Genomic DNA, 18,979 nt, shown 5'->3' with positions numbered 1-18,979 from the left:
TTGATATGAAGTAGATAATAGTCTCCTCATTATTTCTGTTTCCTTGCTCCTATTCCTTAATAATCATTTTATTTAATAGAAACTATAAGATTTTCAGTGATATATTATAACTTTTGAATTAATAGATATCCATGGCTGTTTTCTGTCAACTTGATCTTAGATTAATGGGAATTAAAGTATAAAATAGTTAATGCATCACATAACTCTTCAACAAACTTACCAGATATTCTTACATTTATTAAATAAAGGGATACATTTTATGGAAGACGGATTGCCTAGCAATACAGTTAAAACAGTAGTTTTCAAAGTATACATCATGTTCAAATAATTTATGTAATCAATTTATTGTAATTAAGTTTTTTCTGAACTTTATTCAGAATTAAAATTTCAAAACAATAGGATAGAAAATACCAAGAGTATATCACATATAATGTGGCTAAATATTTTGTTCAGTTTTTGCTTTAGTTTCAAGAACATGGGTGTGGTCGTGGAGTGTTGAGGTTGCAGTTATCATATTTTGAAAGGATCTAAGACGTGGTGAGATGGAGTAGCTATTTGGATTTCACTGGTGGGGACACACGTGCTTGTATAGATTCTAGACAGACATGGTAGTGAGCAAAACTGGAACATGGAATACCTGCTAGTACATTTCTTACTTTTGGAGCTCAGTAGAGAAAAGAGCTTTTATGTGTTTTGCTTTCGCTCATATAGCTCTACTTTCATTTTGTTTATGAGAAATTGTTCAGTTTGTCTTCCATGATTTAGTTTACTACTGTTTTCTCTTTGCCCAGGAGATTGCATCAACAATTTGAAAGCTATAAGGAACAAGTGAGAAAAATAGGGGAAGAAGCACGGCGTTACCAGGGCGAACACAAAGAGGATGCTCCCACATGTGGAATCTGTCATAAGACCAAGTTTGCTGATGGGTGTGGTCACCTGTGCTCCTACTGTCGCACCAAGTTCTGTGCACGCTGCGGAGGCCGTGTATCTCTACGATCCAACAACGTGAGTGTCCCCTGAAGAGAAAAGAGCAAATCCTTTACCTCCAGAGCTCGAGAACACCTGTATGAGATGTACTCTCACTTGGCGTAGTTTCCTTATTTGGTTTAAATAGGAGCAACTTCTCTGTTGTGCCAGTGCTTTAAATAAACACGATGTTTTGATGCTTTAAGATAATATTGTAGGACCTAATAGTATTATGTATGAAATTCTGGACTAATTCTGTAATTAATCTACATTTTAATACATTTTAATTTATACTTTCTCACATTTCCTACGTTAGTACAATAGAATTATTTTAAAAGAAATCTGGATGAGTTTTCTTGGGTTTAGATCTGCAGCATAATATACAACAGTTATGATTATCATAGTCCTAAAAATTCCTATCCTTTTTAAAAGAATTTCTCATATGGCTAATCATGTGAAATTTAATGTATAAAGTTTATTTTAAAACAACTTGAAAACATTGAGTATTCTTTGTATTTTTATAATTTGGAAAATCATATTAAAATTAAACTTCCCAGTTGACATCTTATTCTTGGGTAGTTTACGTTTTAAGTAGGATATCTGAAATCTCTTCCTATGGAATTAAGGCACTGAGTACTTTAGACATACTTTATGCTTTAAAGACTATATTATCTGTTTCTTGGGCAAAATAACTTTTTCTGTACAACAGTTTTTTTTTAATCTATAAATCTGGATCACAGTTATTACCTTGTATAGTTGTTATAAAAGTGAAATAAAAATCCCTGTCTTCATAATATTCATATTTAATCTTTCTTTAGATTCCATTTTTTTTTTACAGTGCTGGGGCTTGAACCCAGGGCCTACACATTGAGCCACTTCACCAGTCCTTTTCTGTGATAGGTATTTTCAAGATAGGGTCTTGTGAACTATTTGCCTGGGCTGGCTTCGAATCAAAATCCTCCCGATCTCCACCTCTTGAGTTGTCAGGATTACAGGCTTGAGCCACCAGCACCTGGCTTAGGTTCCATTCTTAAGACTACATCAGTTTTATTTTTCCCTTCTAAAAGTGATTTGTTATGATGAATGCTTATATGACACCCTAAAGCTTGTCTAGAACAAGCTTGGCTATTAAGATCATGTCTGGCACATAGAAAAGATACCATATATATATATATATTTGTTAATTGCCCTTTTTTTAGTATTCTTAAATATATACTGTGACATGATTCTCACAGCTGAGAACCTGAGTTGATAATCAAAACATTTAACAGGCTAAGTTGTAAGGCAGCACTATTCTGAAAAGGCCCTGGTAGTGAACAATGAATGAGGTGTAAGTCAGCTGAGTGTTAGGACTGGCTGAGTATACACAGCTGTTGAATGTTCTGAACTTTCCATGATAGGTTTGAGGGAAGCCAATAGCAATACAGTTAACTATTAATGTTAGAATCATCAGGGTGAAACTCGGGTTTCAGACAGGAGTTTATAGAATTGAATAGGAGGTATTTCTCATTGACGAGGACACTCAGGCCTATTATAGTTCACGCACCTCAACAAAACCCATCTCATTTTGGAAAAAAATGCTTAAAGGAACAAAATAAAAGACTGCTTAACTTAAAATTGTTAAAAATTGTAGGAAGTTGGTTTTTCCAGTGATACAAGTTTTAAAATATTACAAGTAGATATTGCTTTTGGAATAATTTATGGCTAAGGTAATTAACACATTCCTCTCAGTTTTTATCTGTGTGCAGATGTTTAGATAGTTCTTAATCATGACTAAATATTTTAGCAATAATCTGATAAAATTACTTAGTATCATTTTAGGCATTTTAATAAAACACTTCTTTCAAGAATAATATAAGTTAACTTTTCTTTCTGAAGAATATTTTAAATATAATTTACAAATCCAAATTCGAAAACTTTGGAAACTATAGGGCCCCATTCTTGTATCTAACATATAGTAGGACCTGTGTGGGCTTAAAATGAAGGATTTGCTTTTCAAAATGCCTGTGGTAATACTTCGAAGAAAAACATAATTGTTCTAATAAAGCCAGTTTATGTATACATGACTCATTTTTGTTTTTCTCTTTTTCTTCTCCCTCTGCTTGCTCGGATGCTTTCCCAAAGGAGGACAAAGTGGTTAGAATTTATGCTTTCTTTTATTATTATTTGTTATTGTGTTAGATACAATACATATACTGAGCTTTATAAAGTGAGCATTGTACCTAATACTGTTAATCAACGTCTCTCACAAGGAAATTATATGCTAGAAAAAGCTCATCCCCACTTCTCATGAAAAGGAAAATAAGATGAACACCTAGAAGCCTGACAGTATTTTCATTAATATGTAAAGTTTGAGTGACTTGAGTCTATGAGGACCATGTGATCTGAATATAATTCATGTTGTTAGGCCCCTATGTGTCTTCTTAGGTGCTTGAGTTTTGATGATTATTCCATTATGAGCTTTACCTTTCCCAGCACTTATTAGATATAAGGGCAGGTGATTCGAGCTTTATTGAAGAAGAAATGGAATATACCTGAGTTAGTGTACAGGGTGGATCAAATTCAAATCAGAAACTCAAAAATATAATTATTCTTCTGTAGAACAACTTGCAGAATTGTCAAGTTGAACCACATTTTGCCTGTTTCATCTCCCTTATGTATAGCAATCACCCCTTTAAGGAAGTGAAGGATCACTTTTAACTCTTACCAGCTGTACAAACCCCAAAGGCTCTTTGTGCTTGGGAAGGAAGAATCTCGGTGGATTCTTCAGTCACCCTGTCCTTTGTGTGCTCTATCCACCTTCATTCTGTGTAAAGTATAACTTCCTCCAAGCTCTTTAGTCTCCTGAGACTGAGGCAATGAATATTTTGGATTCAACGTATCAACTCAGCTGCCTTTGTTCAAACTTTCCAAGTTTAAGTGATGTCCTCAAGTGCATAATTAGCAAGCATGACATTTAGTTGAATCTTATCTGTGTTTTGAAACTTTGTGTTAATGTACGTTCATCAGTTTATTTCTATGAAAAGAAATCAGGTTGAAAATTATATGGGATAATCTGCTTTCACTAAATGTTTTGCCTGTGCTGTTGGTAGTATATGGGATCATTTTAAAGAATATTACTTTGATGTAATCATGTATTGTATTAGAAAAAGTATAACTAGAATACCATACCTGAGGTTTCATAAATACTGTTACTTTGGGTGAGTCTGTGTTTGAAATGTGGATAACGTTAAATTTCTTTAAACAATAAAAGTGTAAGTAATAATTGTGCTAGTGTTATGCAGACTTGGTGGTGGTAAGACTTGGGTTAGCACTGCAGGGCTGGCCAGACTCATGGTCCCTTTGCCAGAACCACCCATCATAGTAGGCTCTTTGTGCTTGTTGGAATTACTAACTGCATCATGAGAATTCAGGTGAATTTTCTATCCTGAAAATAGAGTGAAAGACTGTTAAATATGATCACTTTCAGTCATTCTCACATTGACTAAAATAAATATATCTAATACTTTAAGTGTTTAGTCATGATTTCCTTAAATATCTTATTGCCCATTGAGTTAGTCCAATGAATTACCTGTCTAGTCCAAGGGAACTGAAGCCAGATTTCACCTTAGTTATGTAAAAGAGAGTAACCAAGTACTAAATAACATGTTTGACTGCTAGCCCTCCCCTATTCCTTTGAGTTCTTTTATTTTTGACACCAAAATCATAATTTACAAGTGTGTGTATGCATGCATACATGCATATGCATATACTACTTTGGTTGAAAAGGGAATAGGAAGAGGATGAATAAACCTTTCCTCAGAGCAATCTTTATCTTGATCAGTATAGTAATAGTGTTGAATAAATGTGATTAAAACACTAGAAAAGTCCTAAGGATGGCTAATGTGCTAGTATTTCCTTCATTAAGTCCAGAATAAAAAATGGCATATTTTTGAGTCCAGCAATATGTTTATTATTTTAAGCTAAAATTTTATTTTATTTTTAGCCTAAATTATATCTAATAATTACTTGGAAGGTTGTGGACTTGCTTATGAAGAAAATAGCTGTCATGATGAATTACTTTGAAATGAGCATATGTAATAGTTTATAATAGAAACACGTTCATACTCTCATTGGTAAAATTGTGATTATGTTTTTTATTTCATTGAAATCCATCTCCTAAGCCTAAATAGATAGGGATACTGTAAAATTCCCCACAGCCTTTTAAAATTGCTTTTATCTTTGTTTTACTCTATTTGGTGGCAAAGGATTGAATTTAGATAGCTCCCTTGGTAACAGTAACACTTTTCCACTAGTAAGCCAACTGAATTGAATCCTCCAAATTCAATTCTTTTGGGATTTCTCATAAATTTCATCAGTACTTTTTTTCAGTATGAAGGATTAGTTTATGAATATAGCAACTGAAAACGAACTTGCTACATTTTCAGTTTACCTGTACTTTCAAAGTGTATCAGGTCTTAAAGTTAAGAATATTTTATAATAAAAGTGAACATTCCTTTGGAAAGCAGAACCCTACCACTTTTTCTCTTTTGAAATGTGAATGAAAGCAGCTCATATGTTATCTTTTAGTAATCATGTGTAAATCACTTTTTATATCAAAATAATAATGTACTATGTTTATGGAGTAACAGACTTTTAAACTGCCCTCTCATAACTTTTCATTGGTGTTTATTTTAGAAACCGTGTTACATGCTGTGATGATGAAACAATTGTGTTTCTATTTTACCAGCTTATTCAAAAAGTAAAATTGGGTGGAATGAACTGTACCAACTGGTAGGTGAAGCTAGCCTTCTCATAGGTGTTAGCTCTGGGATGATCAGTCATTAGCTTATCACTCACAGGCTCTGCTCTTAAACACCAATGTAATGGGTTTTGGTTTTTCTCTTACTTGAATTAAAGGCAAACAAGTCAGTAGAATTATAACCATTTTTAAAACATGATTTGCATGATTACATTAAATATTTATTATTATGAGAAATCTTCTCAGAGGTATCCAGATTTAGTCCATAGCATGATGAAGCAGATGATAAGAATTTACAATCCTACTCATATGAAAAAGTGATTGTAAGAACTTATAGAAACCTACTTTCATGCTTTCTTTGTTTTTTAGATGCTTTGATGGATTTCTATGACAGTTCTCTTAAAAATTCTCCCCAGAAAGATATTTTAAATTTAAAGAAAAGTATATAAATATAGGTAAATATATCAGTAAGGAAATGTTACAATGTGTCTAGAGGAGAACTTTCATTAGGCAATTTGGTCAATTTGATATCTCAAGGTGTTTTGTCTGACTTTGTCGTGCTTACCCTAAAGGGGAATAAAGCAACATGCTACAAAGCTCTTATGTCAGATAATTCAGAAAGCTGTGAACTTTTATTGGTATATATTAAATATAACGTGCTTTGATGGTATTGACCCCTCTATTCCTCTCTCTGTCTCCTACTCCTGCCTCCCCGCTCTCCCCTTCCCTTTCCACCTCCCTGTTAGTGTCCCTGTTACTGTCATAATGTTGGGCTTTGCTTTGTTGTGTTGTGTTTCCCCTTAGCTTCCACAGATGAGAGAACACATGTGACATTTGTCTTTATGGAACTGCCTTGGTTTACCTAACATGATGATCTCCAATTCCATCAAAGAACACAATTGCATTCTTTGTAATGCTGAAAAAAACTCCATTGCTTTCTTTAAACATTCATCTGTTGATGAGCCATATATTATAATTTTGCAAATCAATGTTAAATAAAGGCCCATAGCAGACCTAACAGAGCTGCACCAGGCTGCAGAAAACAATCCTTTTCTCATATGAGATAAGGGCTGTGGTAGGAACAGCTTTCACAGAACCTAGATGAAACTATGTTTGGATCCTGATCCTGTGTGGACATAAATATCAAATCTCCTGTTTACACATCAAGGAGTGAAATTTCTAGATCATGTGATAACTCCTGGCTTAACATTTTGACAAATTGCTGAAATATTGTTCCAAGAAGCAGCACAGCAATGACTGTGGCTCCAGTTTCCTCACATGTCTTGTCAACACTTGTTGACTATCTTCTCGGTCAGTAGCCATCATATTGCATGGGAAGAGAAATGATATCTCACTGCGGTTTTCTTAAGACTATTTAACCCAAAATTGTCAAACTATTTGATACCTATGACTTACCTATCATTATTATTATATGTGGATTAATAGTCTTCCATAAAATACTTCTAAATTGGAAATTTCTTGGAAGTACATTCTCAAAAAGCTAACATGTTTAATGTACTAGAAGTTCGGGTTCTTCCTTTGGGGATTCTTTATTTCTGTCAGTTAGAATTCTGTAAATATTTTTATCTATATAGTCAATCAAAATAGGAGCCCTATGGAATTTAAGCTAATTTGGATTCTACTGCCTGTGTGGACTAACTATCCCTAGGGTGCAAACAAACTAAGAGATTTTTTTTTTTTACAACTGATTGAAAAGGCTATTTTTTAAACACACAAAGAAACTTAGCTTCATTTTTAATCTACCAGGGAATGAAACAAAATTGACACAGAAACTTAAAACAATACCTTAAAAGACTGTTCTTTTAGGGTACATAAGATATTTTCTCTAATGATTGAGCTTTCAGTAGCATGCAGGCACACACATACAGACTAACAGCCAGATTTTCTGTCATCTGCCACCCAACTGCCAATCCATCCCTGAAGCTCGCTGCACAGCAGGCTTCCTCGGCAGACAGATCTCTGTTAGTGCTTTTATTAGTGGGGAATGTGTGACAGTCAGAGCCTATTTGTCAAAATAGCATAGCCACTCTAGCACTCTTAACCTTGCTGTCTAAATGGTATGCTTTTCTCATATTTTAATTCCATCATATTTTCAATTTTTTTATTAGCATATATTAATTTTACAAGTGAATTTCATTGTTTGTTCCACATATGCATATGATATACTTTGATCCTATTATTATCTTTGAATTCAAACCATATCTTCTGTAGAGGCTTGGGTCTTTTTTTGTTTGCTTGCTTTTGTTTGTTATTGTTTGTTTTGGTTTGGTTTACCCAATATGACCATCTGCCTGATTAGTATTTCCAGTGATTTTTTCATATATTTTCTGAGTTATTTTCTAATAGCTTTAGGATATTTATTTATTGGTGGTACTGGGGTCCAAACTCAGGGCTTTGCACTTGCGAAATAGACACATTATCACACCTCAAGCCCTTTTCCTCTTCTTATTTGGAGACAGGGTCCCACTTTTTTGCTCAGACGGCCTGGACGATGATGCTCCTATTTTATACCCCAACTGTTGTTGGGATGACAGGCAAATACCACGCATCTAGTTTTTCCATTGAGATGGGGGGGTCTCATAAACTTTTTGGCCTGGGTTGGCCTATAACCGCAATCCTCTTGTATAGCTGCAGTGACAGGCATGTGCCACTTCCCCCAGCTACTGGCTAAGATTGGGTGTCCTGAACTTTTTTTCCTGGACTGGCCTTGAACTGTAATCTTCCTGAACTCAGTCTCCCAAGTGGCTAGGATTACAGGTGTGAGCCTTTGGTGCCTGGCAGCTTTACATTTTACAATGTATATTTTAATTTTTCAGAATCTACTTCACATTTATACCACCTTACCTCAAATGACCTGTTGAATGTTAATTCTATATGAATGCGGTCACCTTTCCCTCTTGTTTTCTGTGCTGTTAGTCTCCCTACAGTTCTTATGTCTCTATATGTTACAATCCCAAAACTACAGTATTATAATCATTACTGTATCTAATACTGCGTTCTTTAAAGAAGCTGAGAGAGAAATGAGGGACCATTTTATTAGAATTCATATTTTCTACATTTGATTCTCTTCATTTCTTTCTACGTATTCTAAGTTACCATCTGTTATCATTTCCTTACTCTAATACAATATTAATTCCACCCATGTCTTTTGTCCTGTTATGGTAAACTACATTTTATTTCTATATGTTACAGGCCAAGCAATACTCTAATACAACTATGGTTTTATAAAACTCTTTAAAAATTATGTATGATAACAAAAGAGGAGAAACATGAAATTATCTTTTTATACTTATCTGTATAATTATCTTTAACAATATTCTTTTTGTGCAGATTCATATTACTGTCTTTTTATCAATTCCTTTAATATTTGTTTAAGGTTGGTCTTCTAGCAATGAATTCTATCAGCTTTTGTTTATCTTGAAATGTCTTTATTTAATCTTCATTTATGGATAGTTTTGCTGGATATGAGATTCTTATTAACAGTTTCTTTTTTCATGTGTTGAGTATGTCATCATACTGGTTTATGGCTTCCATTACCAGCTGATAACTTGATCAAGATGCTCTTGTATATATTTTCTTGTTGCTCTTAAGAATTTTCTTGTTTTTCAACATTTATAATCACGGGGGCATGTGTCCGGCCATAGATTTCTGAGTATTTCTACTTGGCATTCATTGAGTTCCTTAGATGTGTGCATCAACATTTTTTCATCAAATTTTGGGGGGTTTAGCCACTAGCAATCCCAGACACACTACCGCCCCCACACCTGGGCATGGTTTAGTTTGTTTGTTTGCTTTTTTTGTCTAGTGAACTGGCCGTACCGGCAGTGTTCAGCTTGTGATGTTCAGCTTGTGATGTTAACTGCTCATGGGCCCAGTTCTGGGTGGCATCATTCTGACCTACTCCCCATCAGTGAATCAGAGTTTCTGAGGAAGCTATCTTTGTACTTCTCTTTCCTTCACCTCCTTTTAAGTCCCTAGCTGTTCTGCCTTTATTGGTATCAGCTAGCTGTTCCCCTTCACTAATTGCTTGTCAATTGTTACATGGTTTGAAATAATACTCTGTGCATAAATTGTTCTACAGTCAGATCCTATTAAACTTGGGCCCCTCTTCAGGGATGATCTTTGAACCAGTCTTTAAAGCCTGCTGCAATTCTAGGCTTCTCTGAGCTGGCTTTCCTGGTTCCCTCTGGAAACATCAGCCTCTTCTTAAATGATTGCCAACAAAATCATTGTTTTTGACAGTTCTACTCTGCTTAAAATTTCCAAACCTCTAGTAGAAAATAAAGCCAGTCTCCTCAGGGAAGGCTACAGAATTTTGTCATGATTTGCCTCTTCTCCTGGTAAGAAGCTCTGCACCACTTTGTGAAGCTGGATGTATAAACAGCAACCCCCACTCCATTCCCCTGCACCCTGCTCCCGGTAGAAAACCTGCTGAATGAGGGGGTTACTAGATAGAATCAGTAGTTCCTGGTCATCTTTGCTAGCTTTTCCTGGCATCGAACCTCCATCCTGCAATCACATTAAGGTGAATATGATTAGGGCCTAGTAATTTTGCATTGCCACATCCGGGGGTGTGGGAGTGTGGGAGCCACGTGGAGAAAGTCTCTGACCAGTCAACTGCACTTGCCCTTGCCTGGACTTCGTACAGACACTATAACCCTTTAGTGCAAACTAGAGGTGAGGAAGACAGGAGAGAGCAGAGAGACACATCACGGTCTTGACTGCACCACCTACACTAGAACTTTCATCTTGCTGATATGGGAGAGGAGAAGCAAGGAAGCTGGTTGTGTTTCAGATTCCACAGACTCTTGCTGTCTTATGGGAAATTGGGAGCATTTCTTAAATAAACTTTAATCCATTTGCTATATGTCCTTCAGATAATCTCCAAATAATGTTAACGGCTGTTTTGAAAGCTAGTCCTTATAAATTATTATTTTCTTCAGAAGGAGGTCTGCGAGCTTCTGACATCACCATTCTAGAAATGCTCTTCAAATAGATTTTTCATAGGTCTATGTTAATCTATTTATTCACTTATTTATTCCTTCATTTGTAGGTTTCTCTCTCATCAGAACCTAATATATAATAATTTTTCATTTAAAAATACTACCTGTCTTTTCAATAAATGTAATATTGCTGGTGATGAATTCCAAGATGCTTATTAATTAATTTAATATAAAAGTTATTCAATGTTCAAGAAAAATCATTTGCATTCAATCATTAAGCTCACTCTTATTTGACCAAGCAGCCATGAAAATTAATTATGATAATTTAAAAAATTATTTTCCCTGAGTAACATGCACTCATTCACTGATTCCAGGGTTTTTAATTTTACTATGACTATGTTATATTCTATGTTTAATATACAATGTAGATAAAGCCATTTCTTAAAAAATTTATAATTTAATAAATTCAGCTTAACAGCACATGTGTATATGTATGTGCTTACATAATATAACACTGTATTTGTGCATAATAATTTTTATGGAATTTTATATTAATACAATTTCTAAACCTCCCTCTTAGCATATTGAGTAATGACTGTCTAGTAATTCAGTCAGCTTACTACTCAAACCTATCAGTGCCAAAGGCATCTTGTGCCCATTTGCTTAGAAGCCACAGTGTATTAGACTAAGACCATCCCTCATATTCTGCTTATTAGAGTACTTTTTAAAAGTCTTACAACTTTGCAACTTTTGTTTACAAAATAAATTTTAAATTTATTGGAGCAGTTTTGCAGACACTTAAAAACCTTTCTAAAAATATATCATAGCTGGGTGTGATGGCATCTGTAGTCCTAGCTACTTGGGAGGTAGAGATCAGGAGAATTGCACTTTGAGGCCAACCTGGGCAAGAACTCTCAAGACCCGGTGTCAACTAATAAAAAGCTGGGTGTGGTGCTGCACACCTGTCATCCCAGTTATGTGGAAAACCTAAATAAGAGATCACAACCCTATTTAAAAATATATATAACTTAAGCAAAAGGGCCAGGTGTGGCTCAAGTGGTAGAATACCTGCTTAGCAAGCATGAGGCCCTGAGTTCAAAGCCCAGTACTGCCTCCTCCAAAAAAATAAATTTGTTCTAAATTTCAGTGCTATAACCTAAAGTTAGGGATCTAGATCTTAAGAATTCCTCAATTTAATATATTCCCTTCCTATAGCATTTAATAAATGAATGTAAACATTAGACAATTTATCTGGTTATGTAACATGTAAGTACTATATTTTATATACATAAGTTTATATATATAGTGGATTTTTTGTTTTGGTGTTGTAGATGGAACCCATGGCATTGCACATGCTAGGCAAGCACACTACTTCTGAACTCTGAACTGCATCTTTTTTTAGCAGCACTGGAGTTTGAACTCAGAGCCTCATGTTTGCGAGGCAGACCCTCTTATCATTTGAGCCATTCCACCAACTGAGCTACATCTTTGGCACTAAATATTTTGTTTAGAAAATTACATTTGAGTTGCTTTATAATGGTGGAAAAATAATTTTGTGTGTTTAAATTTATAAACAACTGTGATGTAAAATATTTAATTTTCATAAAAACCAAGTGCTTTTATTGAGCAATTAAATGCTGTTGAAGGAAATTGTATGTCAAAGTGGAAACTAAACCTTCCATAGAAAAGTTACTATGCTTTTTGACTCTTCAGTTACTCATAGGAAATTTGAAATTGTGTCTTTTAAGCTACATAGAAACACCAAAGACCAACCATATCAGCCATCAAAAAAGGTATACACTTCATTTTTTTTCTTTACATATGCCAATCACAAGGAAAAGATGTATGTCCTGCACTTGATGCAAAAGAGATTTCTAGGGAATGAGGACGTCAAGCCTCAGACTGATGGCTGGGCTTCATGATCACAAAGTATTTTTGTTTTTCTCAAACACTTTGATATTTTCTTTGCTTTGTTTGTTGCTGTTTTTTTTTTTTTGTAACTTTTAGACTAAGTCTTTTTATTTCTTCTTATTATTGCTTTGTTAATTTGAGCATCAGACTAGTATATGATTGTTCCCTATAAGGATATTTGTTTTGAAGTCTGTACATTTTAGTTCCCCTTTAAATTTATAGTTGCTAGACATGTCCAAATTGTTATTTTATCTGAAGACCATTTTGAAGGGCTCTTGTAGAGATTTATGTATCAAATTCAGATTGGATTAAATTACCAGGAAAGAATAACTGCTACCTTCTATGAATATGTCTGTCCTTTATTCTTTCCAAGGACTTACCTGTCTTTCCAGGTGAGTTTTGAATCATCTGAAGGCAAAATTTTATGAAATCAGATTGTTCTGTTTTCATGGAAGAACAATCTTCTAAAATAATTACAGGATTTCTTTTTATGTAGGTTTATCCCAAATTGTAGTAGCGTTGTATAACATGACATTTTCTTAGAGAATCATTTGCTCTGATTCCTCGAAAAGTCTGCCTCTTGGCAAATGTATTTTTCATCTGTTGTTCATCTTTAAAACTTGAGATTGGCCCTTTACCGTCATTGTAGTTTTAGAAAGAGGAAAGCTTTTATTATCTATGACTCCAACCTGTCAATTTCCTGAAAGGCATAGGAATGATACAGTGGAGGAGGAAACCAGGCAGTAGGGAATTCCAGCTGATCCATCCATTATAGTTTTCTCCAGCCACTGAAGGTACCTCTGAGTTTCCCAGGGACTATGATATAGTTCTAATTGTCCTGGTGAATTGAAAAGAGAACACCGGGAAGGCGTCAGCCTGGTAGTTGAAGGTACTAGCAGATATTCAATGAGCATCTCAAACTTAACATGAACAAAACCCAAGTCCTGTTCTTATCATACAATTCGGTTTATACCATAGTAGTAGTTTTCACTGTAGTAAATGGCCACTCCATTGTTCAAGTTGCACAAACCAAAAGCCATGAAAACCTCCTGACCTCATCTTTTCTCTCTCTCTCTCTTTCACACCTTGTATCCAATCCATCAGTAAATCTTGTTAGCTCTGTCTTCAAAATATATTCACAGCACAATCTCTTACCACCTCTACCTTGCCATCCTGGTTCAAGACACCATCTATTTTGAATTATTTCATTGAACACTCAAGTGGCCTGTACTTGTGACCTCTCAACCCAGGTAACCCATTCATTGCAGCTAGAATGATTGTTTTAATGTATAGGCCAGATCATATTGTATCTGCTCAAAACCCTTTGATGACTTTCCATCTCATCTCATCCAGTGTAAAAGCCAAAATACTTACAGGTGTACCCAACACCTACTAAACTCCACAGTTACATAAGTCATCTCCCAAACCACACCATCTTTCTGCTTCCTGTGTTCTTCCTGTCTCTGGTGCATGCTAAACTACCCTAGTTCAGGTTTCTGCCCTAGCTCGTTCTTCTTCTGGAACACTCTTTCAGTTCAAAACTAAAGTAGTATCTCATTTATTCCAAAACTCATCCTTCTGTCTGCTTCACCTTGCTAGAAACAGATAAGAAACAGTAGGTAAGCTTGACCATGTCCAGGCAATTAAAATCCATACCATGAGTTCATAAGAGGACTCTTAGTGTTTTCATAGCTCTTAAAAACTGGGTTTTGTAGTGAGTCTTCATGTTTGTGAATTTACATTAGAAGATAAAACAGATTACTCCAGTTAGCAGGTACTCTGGGTCAGAAGCATATGGCAGCTTCAGCAGAAAGTCAAAATCAAGAACACAGACACAAGAATTTAAAAAGCACATCACTTAGACTTAAGTACATTTTCCTTGGTTGCAGCATGATAAAATAAATATATCTGTTCCTTACATTGATGGCCTTGGGGAGAGAAAAGAACATGGAATTTGGAGTCAAAGTGGTTTCAAATCCCAGCTTCTCTCCTTACTGGCTGTGGATAACACTAGGATTTCCGCAGCTAGGCTTTTTTTGGTCTGTGAGGCAAACATAAGTAACCATCTCTCTAGAGGAAGTAACTAACACAGGTGGAAAAGTTCCCTAGCAAGATTCTCAGTACATAATAGACATCGAGATTTCTCTCTTGCTTTCCTCCAAGGTCATGAAAGGAGGGTACAACATGGTGTTAGATAGACCTCGACTCAGATACTGGCTGCCTGCCTATTAGCTGGAAAGCTTTAGGCAAACTGTTTTGACTGTGAGTGACTTGGTGGTTAGATTTGCAGAGGAGTTCATAAAACCTGTTTTTCTAGGTTAGTAGAAGAATTGTCAGTAGTACACATACAGGGGGCCCTCCATAAATAGTAGTTGTAATGATTGTATTTAAAATTCTCCATCTCTCCTTTTTTAAGACAATATTGCAGGTATGTTATATGTTTTGGACAGATTTAGATCCTAAATGGTAAAAATTAAAATGAAATGAATAAAAACAAAACAAATGTGGTTCAAAGCATAGACCCTCAATAGTTCAATGTAATTTATTCATGATGCTTCTGGTCATTTATAGTTTCATTTGCTTTAATATTTAAGACTTACCTTCACACACAAAAGTACATATACTTCAATATTATGAATTTTTCTTATATATATATGTACCTATCTGTTTAAACATGTATATATATATGAACATATATATAGATATATGCATGTGTAAATTTTAATTTTTTCCTACATTCTTAGTACTGCACCTAGTTTTAGATCATTGCTCTCAAACACTAGCTTATGTAAGTGATTTGGGATTGGAAATTTGAGATTTTAATATGCTTTAACATTAAATATTATCTAATATTAATATTGTTATTTCCAGAAAGAGATAGAAAAACATAGTTAAGTCTCTAAGCTTAAAAGCAAAACATAATTAAACCAGACTTCTCTACCCATGAATTACATGAGTTGCTCATGTAATTTAGGATTATCTGCTTAACTGTATTGAGCCTCAGTTTCTCATTCACACAGAGGGGTAATATTCTGTACTTTCAGTGTTTGGGGGATGATCACTAACATTTATAATTTGCTTAATGTAGTGTCCATTATAAATTTCCTATAAGAGGACATCTTGTGTATTTATTTTGCATTGCAATGTCATCTTTCATAGTGATAATAAAATTATATCAATTGATCTTTAATAATTATGTTTTGAGAAAGAAAAACAGCTGGGCACAGGTGGCTCACACCTGTAATCCTAGCTACTTTGGAGGCTGTGTTTGGGAGGATCATATTTCAAGGATAACACAGGCAAATAGTTCATAAGACCCTATCTCCAAAAATATAAACAGCAAAATGGAGTAGAGGTGGGGGTCAAGCAATATGGCACCTGCTTTTCAAGCATGAAGCCCTGAATTCAAACTCCAGACTCACAAAAATAAACAAATAAATAAATAAGTAGGAAAAAAAATACTGACTTGTGCCCTAGTTTCAAGAAGAGCACAGTTTACAGGCAGACAACCACATAAATAAATGAGTACCAGGAAGTTATAGATGCTGTAGTTTATTAAATAGGAGAAAGAAAGGGAATAATTAATTCAACCTGGGGTGATCTAGGAAGGCTTTTAAGAATGACTTCGCTTATAATTCAAGAACAATTTTTAAATGATAATAATAAATATATAGCAAAGAAGAATGGATTAAAATGGTGAGAACACAAACGTAGGCACTTCCCCACCTGCAAAATTCCTCCAAACACAGGAAAAATTAAAATATAAACAAATTTAAAATAGAACTAGAATGTAAAAAGGTATCATTGTCGGACCATAACTTTTTAATTACTCCACAAAGATGGAAACTCTGAGCTAATTAATGAAAGAAAATAACATGCCAATAGAAATTGTTACAGTGGGAAACTATCAGTGCAATTGGTCACTGACGCCATGCATAAGGCGAGGACAGCCCGAGATCACCTCGCCTCTGAGCACAGCCATGTGTGCACACTTGAAGGAAACAGGCAGCGACGTACTTGACTCGGGTTCCAGGCAACACCTGAAGGCTGGAGAACTGTGTGTGAGGAGAAAGATATGACTGAGATGGGCGTCAGGGGAGGAAAGGGGACCAGGCAACCTGAAGACACCTGCCATTCGAAACTGACACGGACTGGAGAAGAAAGAAAGAAAAGAGCGACATAACAAGGGGGGCCACTGGAGCATTCTACCACGAGAGAATAGCCAACTTTGTTTTGATAAGAGAAGAGTTGAGAAATAGTTTTGATAGGAGACGGTGCTCATTTCCATTTATCCTCCACATCCTCCATATGCTCAAATGTGAAAACAAAGACAGTCAGTGAACATAGTCACCCATTTATGCCAAAGTCCCAGTGCCCCCTCCTGTTTCAAAGGTGGGAATCTTCAGAAAGTTACTGTATGACCTGCTTACTAGCAGAAGAAGTTAATCCAAGAAGGAACAGAGCTGATTCAGTGAGATTTGAGAGATCTGCATACATTAAATAAAAGCAGTCTACTAGAGAAAGGGGAAATAAAAGAAAAAAGAGGAGTTAAGAATTAAAATATATTTGCAAAAGTTGTTTGAGAACCAATCAATAGAGCAGGCAGAGCTGAGGCCTGAATCAGGAATGGTTAAGATAGATATTTTCATCAGATAATGGGAAGACAAAAACTATGGTAGAAGAGACAGTCATACACACTTAAAACAAGGAAGTCTAGCTAATTAATAGAAGCTTCAAAAAATGAGAAAAAATGGAGGACATAAATACAAAATCAGAGGAAATATTCCAAAATTATTAAGCATAATTATTTTTTAAAACTTACATAAAGACGCACCTGGGTGAAATTTAGTTACTCCATATACGAACAGAAGAATCGTTAAAAAAAAAGTGTACACATATTGGGCATCTTTGCAATGTGACCACTAAAAGGTATTTTAAATTTTAAAGAATCTTCCACAAATTTTAACATGGAAAGGATTGAAATAAAACATAAGAAAATCCAAAAAAAAAAGAATCATAAAAGGATTCAGGAAAAAGTGAAAAAGTTTACATATAAAGAAATAAAAATCAGATTGTCATTTTTCTATCATTGACATGTTAGAAGTTAACTGAGCAATGTCATCAATGTTCTGAAACAACCTTCTGAGTCTAGTGTTCTGTGCCCAATTGTGAGCATAATAAATATATTTCTGTACATAAAACTATTCAAAAGGTTTACTTTTCACATTCTTTTTCAAATTATCACTCTGAGATCTGGTGCAACAAAATGACCAGTTAACCTCTGTAGTACAGGAATATAAGAGTGATTTAATATCAGGAAATCTAACACCATAGTTTAGTGTAACAAATTGGTAAAGGAGAAAAATCATATAACCAGATCAAGAGATACTTGAAAAACATTTGATAAAATTGACAACCATTTCTAATGAAACACTAAGAAAGTTAGGGATATAATAAAGCCTCCTACATATGAATAGAAAACAGCAATTGTATTTTTGCAGATAAAACAAGAAGCCCATATTTTAAAAAATCAGGACTTTTAGCCAGGTGTGGTGGCGTATTCTGATATCCTAGCTACTCAGGAGGTAAAGATAGGACATCGTGGTTTGAGGCCAACCCCTGGAAAGTTAGCAGGAGAGCCTATCTGAAAAACAAACTAAAAGCAAAAGAACTGGGAGCATGACTCAAGTGGTTAAATACTTGCCTGACAATCACAAGGACCTGAGTTCAATCCTCAGACAGAACTGCAAAAATATTTAACTAGACTTTGGACATTTTGGCTAATGTAAAGAGTAAAGAAAATAAAATAATGAGTATCATAATGGCAATGAAAAGGTAAAGATGTATTTTTTTGCTGACTATAAGGCTACATGAAAATCAATGAGAAAGTAAACTGGTTAAACAGAAAAATATTTGCAAAGTCTAATATGTACATACCATAATTTACTCAATATTTTTACAGTTTCAGGTTTTTTTCACACCAAGAACATCACTACCATAAATATCTTTGTGCATATATCCTCACTAGTGTTTTAGATGTTAGGAATAAATTCCAAAAAATAGATTTTTCTGAAATGCTTACCAAAAACCTTTTAATGAGTTAGCAATATCTGAGACAACACACTCCCTGTAAATTCACTAGTAATCTATGCTAATTTTTTTGTTCCTATAAACATAATGTACATAAAATATTGCTTTCTGATTAATTTAATAATCTGATTTGTTCTTTGTTAAACATATGCATTATTTCATTTGTTTTAAGCCAACTGGGTTTGATTTTTTGAGAATTAATTATAACCTTTGCTCACTCTTCTCCTGGGTTATCTTTTTCTTGTCCACATGTAAGCACTCTTTAAATAATAGCACCTTGTAAACATGTTGCATATATATATATTAT

General features: G+C 34.7%; 1 protein-coding gene across 46 annotated transcripts in view; it reads left to right on the top strand.

The window, feature by feature from the left end:
- Rims1 (regulating synaptic membrane exocytosis 1) overlaps positions 1-18,979 on the top strand; it is a 405,270-nt gene that overhangs the window by 173,237 nt on the left and 213,054 nt on the right. For 44 of the 46 annotated variants that reach the window (XM_074080134.1, XM_074080111.1, XM_074080175.1 and 41 more), the window contains 2 exons: positions 792-1,005; positions 3,091-3,102. In XM_074080134.1, coding sequence (XP_073936235.1) covers positions 792-1,005; positions 3,091-3,102 — 226 coding nt within the window. The remainder of the gene's footprint in view (positions 1-791; positions 1,006-3,090; positions 3,103-18,979) is intronic. The other 2 variants (XM_074079904.1, XM_074079995.1) reach the window with 1 other exon arrangement.

Source organism: Castor canadensis, chromosome 1 (genome assembly GCF_047511655.1).
Source record: "Castor canadensis chromosome 1, mCasCan1.hap1v2, whole genome shotgun sequence".
Taxonomy (NCBI): domain Eukaryota; kingdom Metazoa; phylum Chordata; class Mammalia; order Rodentia; family Castoridae; genus Castor; species Castor canadensis.
The sequence above is the reverse complement of the archived record's forward strand: the minus strand, read 5'-3'. Positions and strand labels throughout refer to the sequence as shown.